The sequence below is a fragment of the Setaria italica genome, chromosome I (genome assembly GCF_000263155.2).
Source record: "Setaria italica strain Yugu1 chromosome I, Setaria_italica_v2.0, whole genome shotgun sequence".
NCBI lineage: Eukaryota > Viridiplantae > Streptophyta > Magnoliopsida > Poales > Poaceae > Setaria > Setaria italica.
Genome location: NC_028450.1, coordinates 39,513,928 through 39,531,627, shown reverse-complemented (window position 1 = coordinate 39,531,627; position 17,700 = coordinate 39,513,928). Strand labels below are relative to the sequence as shown.

The following is a 17,700-nucleotide window of genomic DNA, read 5'->3' as shown; positions in this document are numbered from 1 at the left end:
AGCTCTGCACTTTTTCTGGCTTTTGTAGGGATCATCAGGCTTTCTAATAAAGTTCGTCTAACAGCACTCTCTTTAGTCTTTATGCCCTGGTATTGGGCTGCACAATCATGAAACCGTAGTTAGAAAAGGCAGGGAGCGCATCATTCGGGTGCCTTGCAAGCAAAGCCATCCGTCCATTGCACCGGGCGCGCCGGAGAAACGGCGCCTCTTCTTTGGCCCCGGCCGGAAACAGCTTTGGCGCCACCTGGGCTTGGCATTCATGCATGTGAGATCTCTCGAGCGCACACACTATCAGAGGGTGCGAGGTCGCAGTGCAGTCACTGACTCGCACGCATCAGTCATCAGCTTTCGTCGCCTCATCAGCGGCGCAGAAAGCTCCCCGGCCCGGCCGTTCCCAACAAACTCCATCGTGGGGGGAGAATCGCAGAAAAGTAATCGGGAACTCGAGTGCGGACACACCACCCACCTCCATTTCCACCCGTGCCTCTGTGTGTGCGCCGCATTTCCCAAACCCCCTGATCGTTCACCCCCGCACGAACGCGCCACCACCACCAGCGCCAACCACACCACAGCATCCTCCTCAGAGTTCTCTCCTCGCCGCAAGACGCAAGTCCACCCGATCACCTACACCACCGCACGCACGCGGCCACCATGTCTTCCGCGCACGAGAGCGCCCGCGCCCCGCCGGCTCGGCCAAGCCGGGGGCACCAGCCGTCCTTCTCCGCCGCGCTGCTCGACGCCATCTACCAATCGCTCGAGGCCGACGCCGACGCGCGCTCGTCCACGGAGACGCGCCCGGCGCCAGCGTCCCCACCGCAGCGGACGCCGGTCTCAAGCCGTCACGGCCATCGTGCTACGTCAGCCGTATCATCGCCGTCCCGTTCCTCGGTCCGGTCTCCGCGGCTGCAGAGGCCGCCGCGGCCGTGCCGTGTCCGGCCGGACCCGCAGCCCAACTCGCTCCTCCTGCCGCCGCCGCCGCCGCCACCACATGAGCCGACCGGGAACCGTGCGGATCAGAAGAAGAAGGGCAGGAAGAGCAAGAGGAATGCGAAGAAGACCAAGGTGGCGCCGTTCGCATGCCTTCTGAATGCCCTGCTCTGCAACAGGAGGCCGGCCACCAGGTCGGTCGAGCACACGCCGCGGGCGACGGCCGCCGCGTTCGCGGCGCCGGAGCCGGCTTCCGCGAGGTCGATCCTCTCGTCGCGCGCGTCCCGGCGGGAATCCATGGCGACGGGAGGGATCCTGACCCCGGCGCGGCGGGCGGTGAGGTTCTCGCCCGTGGCGGTGGTCGTGGACGACGACCGCGGCGGCGGGGGAGCGGTCGTCGGGACGGCGACGAGGCTGCGGGACGCCGCGGAGATGGAGACGATGGTGCAGGCGAAGGAGTCCGCGGCGGAGGCGGAGAGGAGGGTGGAGGAGCTGCTGCGCGCGCTCGGCGTGGCGGAGGAGCGGGAGCGGGAGAGGGCCAAGGAGAGCAGCGAGTCCAGCTCCGACCTCTTCGAGCTCGAGAGCTTGCCGGCGGCGTTGGACGATGCCGAGCCGCCTCGCCCCCGAGCTTCCGCCGCCGCCGGGCTGCTGGCGCGGCCGCGGCCGCGGCCGCGGCCCCGAGTTGTACGAGATAGTTCGCCATCGTAGCTGTAAATCTTGTACTACCGTGTACAACGACGAATCCCGCGGTTTCTGTGATCTTAATGAAGGGGCTTGTCTATCCGTCACTCTGGTGAATTAGAGGCTCCCGTCTCTCGATTTACGAGCCATCCGATTGTTGTCCAACGTTCATCTTTCACCTCCCTTCCCCTATCTAAACCTCGCTTCTCCGCGGCTCACCGTCCACCGCCCTCGTGCCTCCACCCTTGCCGCAGGCAGGCTAGGGTCCTATCGGAGCTCCGCACCGATTTCGGTGGGACCATAGCCCACTCGCGGCGGCCAACTTCCTGCCCCTCCCACTGCCGCCTCCAAACATCGTCGTCGTCGTTCCCCCAACACAGCATTGCCCAACCGTCCTCCTCCACCGCCCGGCCGATGGCGCCACCGCCGCGGAGCCTCACCACCCCGCACCCGCCACCTCCGCCGGGCCGACCTACCACTGGCAACCTCCCTCTATAGCCGGCATATTTCAGTGAACCCCAACTCCGGATCCCGAATCCCTAATCCCGATCCCTAATTTCTCGCTGGAGCTCAATTCCAACTCTCGGATGGGTTCAAAAAATTTGAGCGAGGAGTGACTTTAAATCACTCGGTGTGAGTGATAGCTTTTCCTTATTGGAAAGTTGCGCGTTTTTATTTTTGTTCTTGTGAATCAGTGAATCCTAGCTCTGCACAGAAGTTGGAAATGGCTGACGTTGCAGACTTGGCAACCAATGCGATGACGCCTCTTGCGAGTTGAGAACATGGATATTTCACATGTGCATGTGACCGCATGGGTTATCCGAGCCATTCATTTTTGAATCAATAATGTGATAGATCATGGGTAGGTAAGAAGTACGGTAGTGAATCAACGGTTGGATGGAGAAAAACCAACAACTGAGATAAACCATGTGATCATATGTACACGTGATTTTGCATTTTTCAGCAACGCGGTAGCCCTTGCGACGTGGTTTTGCATTTTTCAGCAACGCGGTAGCACTTGCGGTGCCATGGCTTGATTGACAAACAGGCGCAGCATTTTATGCACGTAGTTCTTTTTCTACTTGCAGTTGCATTTGTCTTTTTCTCTTCTTTTTTTTGAGATTAACTGCATTGAATTTGTTGATTAGGAACGTCGATAAAAAAAATACAGAAGCAGCAGCGTAGCAAAAATATAGAATACAGGCCATCCAGTGGGCCGCGCATATAGCTATCTGGACTGTATTTAACGAGAGTGAGACCCCGGCCCATAAAGAGTAGACATGCATGGTGTGTTTTTGCCTGGTTGCCTTTAAAATGTAGGACAAATAATAAGCAACTAGTGATTTGCACGCGTCCATGCGCGCGTGGAGTTATTATGTTTAACAATAACTCGAATCAAACAAAGAGCCATCGTGCTGATCGTTGAGTGTATATCTGCTGAATGTTTTGATGCAAAGATAATTTGGACCGTACATGGTTTACAGATGGAAGATAATAAGTAAAATATATTTCACAATGTGTATGGATGGGGTCAAGCTAAGCTATATATTACAAGGAATTGCTAATGATCTTAAGAGGTTATAAGTGTGAAACAAGCAGTCCTAGATTCTGAACATAATAGCTACTGATCTGAATACAGTAGGGAACTATGGTGAAGTCGGTGGTGACGGGGTGCATGCTATGTAGATAGTTCTTCATCAGCCTTTTTTGTTTCTGCAGCCATCGTCAGAAACATTGTCAAGGCTTGGGGTTAGAAGAATCAACAAGGTAAATATATAAAGAATTAGAAAAATCAAAAGAATGTATGCAGGCCGTATGATTCCATAATGCTGCTGTGTACCGACATGTTGTTTTGCCAATGTTTGGTTGGAAATAGAAGGGTACAAATAGCTAAACCGAGAGAACATTCATGACTGAAATATAGTAGTGACTGTATGTGAGTTCTGTGCATATGTCTCTTGCATGAATGATCTTTTGTGTGGTGAGCATTGAAGGGCTATGCTACGGGTGCTGTGTAAGGGATGATTATAGTTTTGGCTGAGATGAAAGAGGTTAGAAAATAGTACCAAGTAATGATAAAACAACTTCACCTGTGAAACGTTGCACTACTGAACTGAAAGCACTTGTGGTCTAATAGCAAAAAAATAAAAGCCACTTTGAACAAATTGAAGATGCTTCTGCCCATTCGATTTTTTTTTGACTGGCTAATTACCAAACTTATTTGCAATTTATTGAGAATGTTAGCCATTATTGGTTACACAACATTATTGTTTAGGGAGGATGTCTGTAGTCTGTACTGTTTAGGGTGGTTGCCAGCAACGGTGCTGAAAGAGAAAATGGAAAGTAGGAAGTGAAACTGGGAAATTTTCCATACACTTGTGCTAGTAATTCTATGGAGTATTTCACTCAATAAAAAATATAAATTACATATATAGCAAGCGAAGAACCAGATTGAATTTGTAAGCTTAAATTTGCAAAAGAAAAAAGCAAATAGCAATATTGCTAACAACAGAATGGTTAGCTGGAAGTTACATGCTGCAAGCTTGGACATGGACTTACCTGGCACTATCAGCAAGCAATCAGCACAAAGACATACACTACCATCAGTGCAACCTTCATTCTGGAAAGAACCTCTCAAAAGTTAGGAAAAGAACATTAAGATAAAAAGATGCATGGAACAACAGTCAGCATGAGGGAAGAAAAAAAACAGAAGGCACTTTTTTCTTGATCTAAGAAAAGTACATGTGTTTCCACCGTTGTTCTGTAATAGAGACCTGCGCCTTGGTTACGCCGAAGAAACGGCTTCAAGCATGGCAGCAGCATATGCTGTCAATCTTTGTCTAGGCCCATTGATCGGTTGCTTTCCGCCTGTCTGTTCAGTGGTGAATATACATACCCTGCTGCTAACTTTCACGGTATGCTGAAAAGGATCCCATATTTCACACTTACTTTAAAAGACACCAATCACCTATAAAAAAAAACTGGAATATTCACCAATCTGTGGACAAATCAGTACCCCATTGAGGTTCTGCACATGTACATGCCACTCTTTATTCAGAAGTGGCAACGAGCTGAACTTCTGGTTCTCCACTCTTTTTCCCGGCGAATCCTGAGAAAATAGATATTGAAAAAGTTCTGTTACTTCCATGGGCGGCTGAATGAAGCTTTGTATAGAAGGTACCAAAGTACAAGCATTCCGGATAGAGTGATAGGCCAGCTAGTACCCATGCCATTGCACTTGCTCGTCCTTTGGAAACTGGAACTTCCCCTGGCCACTGTACTGACTGCTGACTATTCTTCCATGGAGAAGGGCAGGCAGCCTACCCAGATCTCACGGGTCACTGCCATTGGAGTTCATCATGAAAGCTAACGGGGCAGGCAACCTTTCGCAGAAATAGCAAGCGCTGGGGAGAATCATGCTACTTCGGGAGCCCTGGCAGGCACGCAATGGGCATGGAGCCCCCAAAGTGGATAGCATCATCGGCTGCATGCAGATGCAGGAGGGCTTTTCTGGGTGCTTCGGTGGTCCGGCGATGCCCGATTCGGCACAGGTTCTCCATTACGGCAGAACAAGTTGCTGCTTTGTAGGAATTCTTTGTTTTTTTTTTTGAAAGAAGCTTTGTAGGAGTTCTCATTGGGACCATTCCTCGTAAGCGTGCTGCTGCTTGCTACCATTACTAGTAAGCTTGAGATTCTCATGGTGGTGCTTTGAGCAGTAAGACAGTCACAGCGGCACTGCAGTACTGCACTACTGCGCGGCAATGGGAAGAAGAAGATTCTTGGTATCTTTGCATGACTGCCGGTGAGGCACATCTTTCTGTGAAGCCGGCCTGAGTCAGAAACTAAATTCTGACAGTTCGCAGATTTCGAGCGATATAGGTAAACTAAGGACTATAATCTTTTGTCTGCTTGTCGAGACAGGCAAAACACTAAAAACTGTTTGTCAGCATGTCGAGACAGGCAAAAACACTAAAAACCGAAGATATCTAAAAATGACTGAAATGCAGGGTGCTTATTATTTTAACGAACTGACAACATAGGCATGTATGACTTGTCAAAAGATGCAGTTTTATGCCAATTGCTCAGGCAGAGCGTGCAAAAGTTATCTGTCGGTCTCCTTAAAAGTGGTCCTAGTCCTACTGCTAATTTTCAAATATGTGTTCCAACTTTGGTTATGTGTAGTGCTAGTGTAGTTTATACATGGGATCTATATAATGTCGGCAGTTTTTGGATATTACCACTTGCCTTTTTAGTAGTATTGTACTACTAATCTTGAGTCGCTAAATAATAGGTACTTACCAGTAATGTAGGAATTTAGATATAAATATATAAGCTTCACCAAATTTGTGGTTTCGAACAAAATAAGATTCAGTTTGAAGAGCTAATGTTTCTGGAGCAATCTTTCTGCTTAGTACCAGAAGATGTCGATCGGCCTAATTTCTCATAGGAGTTCACAAAGACAGGATTTGCATGCGTGTATGCATATATATGAGCGTTCGTTTGAAGCGTACACCAGCGCAAGTTAACAGTTAATCCAAATTCGCGCACCGTCATTGCCAAGCCTATGCGTGCCCAGAAGCCGTACTCCATTACATTATCTTTAATGAACGTTGCTATAGATAGCAACGCCTGGAATAAACTACTGGGACCTAGCTACCAGCCATTCATCGAACCAGGCCCACTCCCAGTTCTATTGGACCATCTGATGTTTGCCCCAACAAACCTCGGTGACCTCAGGGGATGGGCCACGGCCTGACGTTGCCAATTGGAAATTTTGGTGCTCATGATGTTTAGTGCCATTTTTCTCTTTTTAATTATATTGAGGTGTCATGTTTAACCATACTTATTGCTATGGGCACATCAACTTGGGATATAGTAGAGCGGTTCTCTTTCCTTTTGCCTTTTGAAGTCATGTAGTCGGCGGATGGCTTTTCTTTTTTTCTTATTTGGAAAGATCATTACTGTGGCTAATTCAACATGATTCAAATAGAGTTAGACACATGATATATTGATTTGACTGCAATCCTTGTTATAATTTTTTTCGAAAAAATATATGAAGAATAAAAGAGACCAATAGTATTGTTTCTCTAAGTACTATAGGATTTATGACAATATCCACATGCCAAAACCCAATATAGCAAACTAGATCATGAGCATTGTGTTCTTCAAGAAATGTATACTGAACTTTGAAAAGTGGCCACGACAAACTACATTTTACGCATCATGTTGCACCATTACCATTTTATAATTGATACTCGAGTCAATACAATTACTATATCTGATTATACTATTTGTTTGTCGTGTATAGCAATAACTATATAGTGCATTATTATTATAATACAAATTGGTCCCCTCTATTAATAAAACAACACTTAGTAAAAGACAAAAATAGCTCATGTAAACAAGCAATAATAGATATATTTTTTTCTAGCCATGTGATCCGTGTATTCTTTTATCTTTATTTACTAGAACAAATCATTACCACGACTAACTCAACATTATTCAAATCGTGGCGTGACCGAACATACATAATTTGCCTGCAATCCATGCTATATTTTATTTAAAAATATACAAAGATGATTGAAAATCAATGATAATGTTTGTTTTAGGTAGCATAACAATTGCTCTCATAGCAATGTTGGTATTGAATGGCCTTAAAATAAACTATGAGCATTGTATTCCCGAAGAAAAGTACACCGTATGTCTGAAAAGTCGTGACACCACCGTTACATTATATATGACAAGATGCGCTATTATTAATTTGTTACTCTCTTCAAGAATAAAAATCTGTTACCTCGACCCACTGATCAGACCGGGCTAAGTCATAATAATACCTGTTTGTATGATTCGTTCCTCGCTTACAGCGACAGCTACTACTTAATGAATCTAGAATCTAGATACAAATTGGTCCCCTACGCTGAGATAAAACCAACAACCACACTTAAAAATAACAGTTGCACCCTCTTGTTCCTGATATAAACCTGCAAAGCCGGAATACAACCTTGCCTTCGGGTAGCGAAACCATTGCTGTCTAGTGTTTCTGGCTGCCCCCACTCGCCAAAGCAAAAAGTGGCACGCTGGATGTGGCCATGTGGGCATACAAAATCGCGATAAAATAAGGAGCTGTGGGGGCTCCTTGGAACAAGACGAGGGAATAAAAGAACGGCGCAAGTGGAGTGATGCAGTTGAGGGGGCAGGGTCCAGAGTCCAGTCCAGAGGAAGGGACGGCCGGGAGGTGGCAAGGCGCAGAGAGCAGCTTTGCTAGCTCGGCGGACGCACCGAGGGAGGCGCGTGGGAGCCATGCTTCTCCCCTCTTCGTCTTCCTCCTCCGCTTCCAAAGGTTTCCATCTCTCTCTCCGCCATGAGACTAGTATGAGCATCCTTCTTGCTGCGTTGATCCGCCTTTTGGATTGCGCTCGTAATTAATCCTACACCTGCTTTCTTGGAGCGTGTTTCTTCCCCACATGCGTTCTTGATCCCCGAAACGGTGGATTAGATGTTTGCGTAATTACTATTAAAACTTGTTGAATCTTTTAGGATCTTGGTTGGGTTCTTTGGAGCTAGCGTCTTCTTTTGATATGGGATTATGTGTGCTAGCAGATTTGGTTGCTTGCATGTCCTCTGGACACACAGGTTGACTAGTCTTCTGGACTTGGGACGCTGCTATTGGATGTCACTGCGATGGAGCATTTCTAAGTTAAACTCGATGGTAGACATGGTGCTTTTTTGCCTTCCTTACCATGAACTAGCTAGTAACTAGGAGTTGTTCTTGACTTGTTGTAGTCTTTGTACTACGTCTTGTGATCTATATGCATGTTACTGGAATTTTGGGATCATATCATTGTATATACTTTTGTTGAATTGTTGTAGTTTTGTTAAAGATGTTCTGTTATTGCCTAGTATTGACCTTTCGTAGATGTGCTTGTTAGTTGCAGTTGTTTGGTCTGAAACATGTTTTATGGATCATATACTGATGGTATTTACTAATCTTACGTATACGGCCGGCATTCATCTTTAGGTTTCGTTTGTTCTTTTCCCCTTCCCTCTTGTCTTTCCATATGTATACATTTTTTTAGCAGGTTTCCTTGTTATGTGTGTATACATATATATGTTCGTAGGTAGTGAAATTATTAACTATTGTAGTCTCTTGAAGCTTTGATTTGCTGATCTTTGCCTAAAAGAACGAATGAGGTCAGGCCTGTTCTCAGGTGAAGCTAGACAGCTTATCCAACTTGTTTAGTGTGCATTATGCAGATCAAGCATGGCAACTGTTATATTTCTCATTATGCTATGCTATATAATATTTTTAATGGCAGATGAAGAGTTATTTTGTTAAATGGGGTCTCACCCCCATAGCTGTAAGAGAAGCCAAACTTGGCCGCCATGTATGAGTCTGTCTTAAGCGACGATAATGCATGACGAACACTGACCTCGGAGGCATATGTGTGTATGCATCATCTTCTTTTCTGAGCATAAGTTTATGGTGTGAGCAACATAACATTAACAAGCACATGACTCCAAATTGTCATGAGTAGTAAGATGCTTGTTCCCAAGCAACACAGACTGTTTTCTGCTCTTGCTGAGTAACTAATTAACCATTCTGTGGGATTCCCCTCCATGTCACAAACAAGTGTCAATTTGGTATTTAAAAAACTACAAAAATATGACTTGCTTTTTAAAGGTAACTGTGTACCCATATAATTTTGAAATGGCCAGTCTTAATATCCATTAAGATATTGTTAGTGAAAATTAAGAGTTTGGCAACACACCCTACAACTCTACTTTCTTTTTCACTGGAGTAACTGTTTTCTTGCTCTAGTTTACTAGGGAAAAGCTCCCCAAAATAGGCAGAACTGACTAGTCTACACAGGATATAACACACTACATGGAACTTAAATGACACTGACAAGATATCAGTTCTGATCTTTACTCTGTTAGTATAAGAAACACATAATCAAGAAGTACTATATATTTCAGAGGATATTATTTGAAACGACCCGAATTCCCATTTCCGAGAATTCAAGCCTACACACCTCTGTGCTAGTCCCAGGAAGGCTATCACATGCGAATCCCTATATCAGATAGTACAAATCCATACCAACACAGAAATATAGAATAGCAACAGAGTAACAATATCATAGATATCGAGTACAACACTTCGGCACATGCCAGTACAAGTCCATCAAGACTTAATCGTGAAAGGTAAAACATCTACGCAGCGGTAACACGTAGCGTGGCGAACAACAACTCTAGAGGCGACTTGAGCGAGGACCATCCCTAGTCTTCCCATTCGTCGTTATCGAAGTCGTAGTCGGGCTCCGACCCTGAAAAGTCACCATCTACTCGAGAAGCGGGCAAGCCATGTCAACTCCCAAAAGCAGCAAGCCAAGAAAACAGGGAAAAATAATACTATATGCATGGTTCGACCTATATATGGCTGTAGATGTATATGCAGCAGCTGCAGCTGCAATCAAGGATGCATCAAACAATACCATCCTCGAGGTCAACACCTCATATCAAGGAAGTCGTCACAAACCACTAGATCCTTCACCTAAGAATCCAGCACCCAAATACACTAGGCGATGTAAGAGCTTCCTCCCCTCACATCTCAACGGCAAACGCCGGCCTATCTAAAAAAGGGAAGGTAGAAGTATAATAAAGTCTAGTCAGAGTAACAAATCAGAGGACTGTCCATACCATTGGACATGGACTATAGCTATAGGTTAGACACTCTATAGAGGTTGTACATCTGTACCCGCCCTGATGGAGCCTGAACGGTAGCTAGTTGTCCAGACCCCACCTAACGGCTGGAGCCCTAGTAGGTGGCTAGCACTCTCCTGTTCCCTCGAGTCTGGTAGTATCTTCGACTGCAGGGCACGCCGTCACCAGTCGGAGACCTCGAAGCTGTGAAACCTACCCACACGCGGGGTGCAGTCTAGTTGGAGCAGGTCAATGCCTCGAACTCCTTACATTGATCTTCCAATCTGCCTACGGGCTGAGCACTATCCACCACTAGTCTTGAACCAAACCCCGCCCATAACAAGGTGAACGGTATGTACGTATATAGTCCAAAGAAACATGGTTATACTGACTCGGTCCTTAGGGGCCAAGAGCGAGCACTCAACTCCACAAAAATATGTGCCGAAGCACCTGCAACGTACAAGTACGCCACCTACTCCTCAGTGTCAAACAAGGTACTAGCCACAGGCACAGGGGGGTGGAGAGAGACTAGAATGTTCTCTCCTAGCAAGGCACTCCTCAGTACCAACCGCGGCTCGCTCCCGCCAAAACACGTCAAGGGATCACACTCACCCAAAACACACGCGATAGTGCACAAGGAACCCCATCCCCAAATCCATGGCATATACCCATCTATAACTCAAAAGCATGTATATGGATATAAGTAAGGTGGACTAGCTAGGGGTCTGTAGCTAGCCCACAGGTAGGTAACAAGGAAAAAAGGATAAACAAATATCAAGGTATGGCTAGAATCATGGACTATGCAGTCAATCATCATCCAAGCATCATAAATAAAGCACTAACAACTAAGCATGCATAGGATCTATATGATTGGGAGTGACAAGACACCTTGTCTGTAGTCGTTGGGATCATCCTCGGTGTAGTCGGGGTCTTGAGAGTCTTCCGGGTCGTAGCTTGGGTCTGAACAAAATGACATACGATGCAATATAAATTAATCGGCATTACATCTAGGCAAAAACTCCAAGAAAACCAAATTTAGAAGATCCAAATAACATCAAACTAGCTATAAACAGCACGAGCTTGATTTTAATGCAACTGGTTTCATATTTTTTGGAGTTCCAATGAATTAGTTATGAATTTTTAAAGATTAAAGAATTTATTTAATTACTTAATTAATTTTCAAAAAGCATTAATGAGGGTGACACGTGTCAGCTTCTGGTCATGCCATGTGGCAGCACGGGAGGGTGCCACGTGTCGGTTGACGGTGTTGGCCGGTCAGCGATCAACTAGGCCCCACCGGTCAGTGGGCCCCATGTGCGGCCCAGCCCATGCCACGTCAGCACCACGTGGCAGCCACGTGGCCAACCTATCCTACGTGGCACTGCCACGTGGCGCACACGTGGCCGCACAGGGTTAGCCCGGGATCCGCACACCGAATCCCGTGCGCCACGCTCATGTAGCCGAGCGTGTGGCGCTCGCCTGATTGGCTGGCGGAGCTGCGGACGGCGGCGAGGCGGGCGCGCGGTGTCGCGGCTAAGGGCGCGTGGTGACCGCGCCCACAACGTCATGGCCGGGAGCACGACGGCGCGGCATAGCGAGGCTACAGTCGGCGTGGCGTGGCTGCAGCCCGACCAAGGCTCTGCCTTTGGCCGCGGCGAGGCAGGGTGCGGCGGCGAGGCTGCGCGTGCGCGCGGTGCAGGGAAAAGCTCCCTGCCCACAGCACGGCCAGCCACGCACGTGGCGCCCCGGGGTTCTAGGGCCGCGGCGAGGGCGCGGCTGCTTGGACGGCGGCGGCGGCACCTGCACAAGAAGCGTAGCACGAAGGTCGGTAGCACAATGGCGACGACAAGCAGCGGTGGCTCGAAGGCCGAACAGGGGTGCCAAAGGAAAGAGAAGAGGGAGCGGTGGCTCAAAGGCCGAACATGGGTGCCAAAGCAGAGAGAAGAGGGAGCGGCGATGCTCACGGTGGGGTGGAGGAGTAGAGCGTGGCCGGCTCGGTGGTGACTCGCGGTACGGCGACAGTGGCAGCGCGTCCTTGGCTTCGCTCCGGCGGTAGCTGCTCCAACGAACAGCGGCTCCGGCTCCTCCCCACGACGGTGGCCTCATCTTCCTTCCGACGCGGCCTCCCTTCCTCTTCTCCTCCTCTCCTCCCTTCTCCTCCTCTTCCTTTCCCTTCCCCTCTCTCCTCTCGAGCGAGCGTGGTGGCGGCAAGGGGAAAACCCCATATGGATGGCGAGAGGCCAGGGATCTGCTTCCTTATATAGCGGCTAGGGCTAAGGCTTGGGGGGTGCAGCGGTTGTGAGCGGGCGGCTGAGATGCGGCAGCAAGACAAGGTGGCGTGGTGGCCATCCGCGGCCTCCAGCGCAAAAGCGAAGGAGTGGGGAAGGGTCACGGGCGCGCGTGCGGGCAAGGTAGTGCACGCCAGCACGGACGCGGCCGGCGAGCCCATCCCATCGGACGCGTACGACGCGAGGTGGAAGAAGGGGCAATAGGGGCACGGTGGCTGACAGGTGGGGCTCGCGCGTCAATGGTGGAAAGGAGAGGGAGAGGGTCGCGGCAGCCTGGCGGGCCGGTGGGGCTGGCTGGGCCGATCCAGTGGGCTGCTGCGAGAGAGGCTAGGCAGGCTAGGCCGGTTGGTTGTGGGCCGGCCTAGTGGGTTAGATGTTAGGTTAGGTTTTTGTTTTTATTTATATTTAGTTTGAATTTTGTATAGATTCAAAATTTAAACACACTCATTTTTTAAATCCAACAAAATCCAAAAAGAGCCAAATCAAACTAGCACATAAATTCTGAAATTAAATTGAGATTTAATTTATTAGGGAATTTCTAGAAGAGAGTAGAATTTCTCTTCCATTTCAAATGAGCACAGAATTCAAATAAAAAGTTTTAAGTTTTTGAAATTTCACTCAATTCAATATTTCAATTTTTTGGAATATTACATTATTACTTCTCTTTTGCTGCATCGGCTTACATTGAAATTTCTTTTAGTAACTTACACTGTGCAATAATGCCTTCATTTCTTTTATCAGGTAACTCCTTAAGGAAAATGGTTAATGATCACATGAGATCAACTTTAACTTTTGATAATAAGCAACCTCTATTTGCAAGTCAAGACATTGACTACGTCCAGCCAATAGTAAGACTCACATGGTGATCCATAACTTTATTTGTTTTCAACACTGTTAAAGTCACTATTCTAGCTAAACAATTTTGAGAGTTCGTCCCTATTGTTTACATCTGATTGTTTTCTGTACCCAGGCTTGCGTTTCATACCCATACAATGATTCTGGCTCTGGAGGTGTTTGGGCAGCCTATGGGTCACGCGCCAGTGCTGCCACTGTGGTATGCCCCTCTAATAAATTGTTGCACTAAATTCTCTCAAGGGCTTTGAACATAAGTGCTGATGGCATATTTTAGCATTTCAATCTTCAAATTTTATATGATGACATTTAATAATTTGGGCAATCTCATAGTTTTCAGTTCATTCTGAATCGATTCTGTTATTTTATCAGAACTGTCCATTGTACTACAATCTAATGTAGAAACTTAAGCAGACTAGTAGCCTAATGCCTTACTGATTTTCCATTTCAAGCAGACACTGTTTGGGTAGATCCTTAGTTCCTTGCATAAGCTATCAACTCAACACAAGCTCTTCTCGGAAGCATATTTACATTGCCTTTTTTATTTCAAAAGCACAGCCTCCCTGACAAGTATAGGTCATAACTGTAATGGGAAACATATGGCTACTCTGCTAGTAATATATAAGCTTTTTTTTCCCGAAAACACGTAGGAGAGCTGCGTGTCTTTGTATTAAGAAGAAATTATTGGTTACAACGCAGACCAAACCAGGCACACGCACACGGACACATTACACATAAGGCGTTTATACAGCCAAAAACACGCACACAATAGCTAGCTAATGTTGTACATGATCCCCTGAGCCTAGACCAACCGTTGCTGTCGCCGGTCAGCCCAGAGCTGCTGGATGCGTCAAGGAGACTAAAGTCCCCGGCGATCATCCAGGTGCAACCAATGGAGGTTTGGATTAAACGCAGCTCGTCAAGGAACTCGATCTTGTCGACATCAGCCTTGCGGAGATTGTCGCGACGACATCGCACATACAATCCGCGAGTATTTCGCACGAGGATATTGTAGTTTTGCTGATCCATGAAGAATGGCGACCAAGTGGCAGCGCCCGGCTGATCAACAGACGCTGATCGCCCCGCTCAGCTGAACGGCTACCGCCCTCAGATCATCATCTGAAAGTGCCTGGGCAGCGGGGAAGATGTCCCTGATGGCGCAGAAGTACTTTGCGTCCAGCGGCCCTTGGAAGATCGAAGCCAACTGAGGGTGAGGCTGGTCTGGCGCAGGTCCATCAGTGGAGCAAAGGCCAAGCTTGCGCATGACGAGCACCTCACCCTTCTTGGATGCACGAACCGTGGAGTTCAGAGTTTGCTTGGCCAATCTTCCGCTACGGCGAGGTCCGGACTGAATTGGTGTGGCCGGTACCGACGATGCCATGGCAGCGCCTCCCCTGGCTGGCATGCTCGCCAGGGGCACCTGGAGTGCTTGACTGACGCTGGCGAGGAAGGCTGTTGTCGCGGCCTTGGCCTCCTCCAGGCTTCCGCGGCGTGGGGTCGATGTTGGGCCGTCTAGCTTTTGGGCCGGTTCCTCTGCTTGACTGGGCTTCGTTTCCCTGAACCACGCGCAGCTCGGAATCGAGAGATCCTCCCGGCTCTGTCGGCTCAGCGGTCGGCTCGCAAGGCGGCTGAGCCTCGCCTGATGGATCCAGCTCCTGATCCTCGGCTGACTCCGTCGTCGGGTCGCAGGCTTGCTCAAAGCTGAGCAAGGTTGGTGGTGGCAGGGCGGCCTTGTCACGGGCCGCAGCGCTGCGCACCCTGCGCCGGTACGACTTGATAGCTAGCGAAGGCGTCAGCTGGTGTGGGGCGGCGCTGCCTCCCTCCGGGCGGGTCCTCGAGGGCATCATCAACTTTCTGGTTGGTGCGATGGATTCAAACAGCATCGGACCCCCAAGGCACCCCCTTGGCCGTCGCGGACGGGGCAAGTAATATATAAGCTACTTGCAGCTGTTTCTATTCTCCAGTGATGAATAGTATCTTGAAGGCAAGGATGATGCCACTTGATTTTGGTCTATTTGCGCTACTCTTAGCCAGAATTTTGCATTTCTACTCACGCACATACATTGTTCCATAAATCTTTCTACTATTTAGCACATAGAAAATGGCCAGTCTCCATTGATTCTCAAGCTCCTTGTGAGAATCTAAACTAAACTAGCTAGTTTTCGGCAGAGTAGATTTTGATATCCGGGTTGACAAGTGAAAACAATACTTGAGTGGGTGCCATGTCTGCTCAACTCCCTGGTCTAGTACCGTTTTCAGAACACTGGCCACCGATGCGTTCTGTGTCCACAGGTACTAGCGTTCTGGCAACTCTCATACACGCATATAGCACAGTTTAGATGGTTGCTGCTGTTTGTACCTGTATAAATTGACCTGTGTTACGTTTCAAAAAAAAAATTGACCTGTGTTATCAAGACATCAAATCTTTTCTCTAGTATTCCATTATATTCCAATGTTAAACCACCTATAGTGCAGAGTTATCCACATATCTTTGAGGCATCCGTCCATTAAACAGCTCACCTGCATTTTTTTAGTAAAACAATATCAGTTTTGTGAGTTTGTCTGATCAGTTGTACATAAAAAGCAGTTTCATCCCAAAATTGCTGGTGGGGGGACATCTGCAAGAATTCCGTTGCCTTTGGAATTAGCAGAGAATGAGCCCATTTATGTGAATCCGAAACAATATCACGGGATACTTCGCAGAAGACAGCTACGTGCTAAGTTAGAGGCTCAGAACAAGCTAGTCAGAGCACGAAAGGTCCGTGTTATTAGTCCCATTTTTATTTTGATCTTGTTGTCTCATCCGTCCGCTCTTCTTTCAACTTCTTATCTGCAATCTCTTATGCTTGGCCTAATATCGGATATAATCTGCATGGCAGCCTTACCTTCATGAGTCTCGGCATCTTCATGCCATGAAGAGGGCAAGAGGTTCCGGTGGACGATTCCTCAATACTAAGCAGCTCCAGCAGCAGCAGCAGTCTCACACTGCCTCCACTAGGTCCACCGCAAATGGCACAAGCTCCTCAGGTTCAACTCATCTACGGCTTGGTGGTGGCACAGCTGGAAATCAAGCTATGCCGACAACCAAAGCAATGGCTTCACATGACAATTGCAAGAAGGCTGTTGCTTCAGCTCCTGCCTTCACCGTGACCCCAATGTTGCGCAGAGATGACGCCTTCTTCCAGCACCCAAGCCATCATCTCAGCTTCTCTGGCCATTTTGGGCAGGCAAGTGCGCAAGCCGGCATGCATAAAGGGACTCAGCAGAGGGTTCCAGTTATGAGATGACGGTTTGGGAACCTTAGTTGGTGATCCAGGATTCTAGGTGTCCTCGTCCAGTGTCACGGTCTCTCAGGCAATTCATCCTTGGCTTAATTTCTGGTGTGTTAGAAGCTACCAAATGTTTCATCCTGTGTTGTGGTTTGCAGAGCCCATAAGTCAGGGCTTGATGGTGAACACTGCTATTGTTGCATTGGTGTGTACGTGTTACAATAAACCCATATGCTTTATGGTGATAGTTGTACGTTATGCTGCACGATTTGCCCTTCTTTCTGTTCATACAGTCTGATGTAGTGTTAATTAGTGGTACAGATTGTGTCAAAGAATTCAAGACCTGTCTACCTGCCTGTTATTTATAAGGGTATTACCAATGCTTTGTATCATACTACTATATTCAACACGACCATATCACTTAGAGTACTATCCATGGGCAGAGTGATCACTATTGGCAGTGCTTTCTCTTTGCTTTTCGTAGTCTAAATCACAAGCAGTAGTAACTTCTAGACTCTTGGACACAAGGTATCAGTAATTTGCTTGGAAAGCATTGACAGAAAAACGTTAGTTGAAAACTGTGCTATCTGCTATCCTTGTTTGTTCATGTCTTGACTAGGACCCAAAATGTGGGGCGTTTCATGTTCCACAGTAATCTCGCATTCAGGGCGTGTTTGGATTTGGCCCTAGCGTGCCCTGCCAAACTACTTCGGTCGGCCAAAATCTGGCGAAGGAATCGGCCGCCCCAATTTGGCCGTGAACGACCTGCAAAATGAACTGCGCATAGGCAGCCTGTACAGTGCCCTGCCAAATCGCGTCAGTCATCCAAACGCTGCCTCCACCCACGGTCAATGGCCGAATAGTGGCTTGGCATCTGCCGGCCTCAATCCAAACGCGCCCTCAGTTTCTCCAAATCCATGGAAAAAGCAAAGCAAATCAAGAAACACCAAGCTCAGCCTGGGATCTGCCACTATATAAAACTT

General features: G+C 47.7%; 2 protein-coding genes across 5 annotated transcripts; both read left to right on the top strand.

The window, feature by feature from the left end:
- Window positions 1–651: 651 nt before the first annotated feature.
- On the top strand, window positions 652–2,386 carry LOC101780200 (protein BIG GRAIN 1-like A). Its single transcript, XM_004955178.2, has 2 exons — window positions 652–1,510; window positions 2,304–2,386. The coding sequence occupies exons 1-2, from the start codon at window positions 652–654 to the stop codon at window positions 2,384–2,386; spliced, it is 942 nt and encodes a 313-aa protein (XP_004955235.2).
- Window positions 2,387–7,771: 5,385 nt separating this feature from the next.
- On the top strand, window positions 7,772–17,097 carry LOC101768309 (nuclear transcription factor Y subunit A-5). Of its 4 annotated transcripts, none has more exons than XM_004954035.4 (5): window positions 7,772–7,948; window positions 13,338–13,444; window positions 13,567–13,650; window positions 16,036–16,206; window positions 16,328–17,097. In XM_004954035.4, the coding sequence occupies exons 1-5, from the start codon at window positions 7,909–7,911 to the stop codon at window positions 16,733–16,735; spliced, it is 810 nt and encodes a 269-aa protein (XP_004954092.1). In that variant the 5' UTR covers window positions 7,772–7,908; the 3' UTR covers window positions 16,736–17,097. The 4 variants fall into 4 exon arrangements, with proteins under 4 accessions (XP_004954092.1, XP_022680997.1, XP_022681003.1 ...); XM_022825262.1 differs by having other exon boundaries at window positions 16,033–16,206; XM_022825268.1 differs by lacking the exon at window positions 7,772–7,948 and having other exon boundaries at window positions 13,338–13,458.
- The last annotated feature ends 603 nt before the right edge of the window (window positions 17,098–17,700 follow it).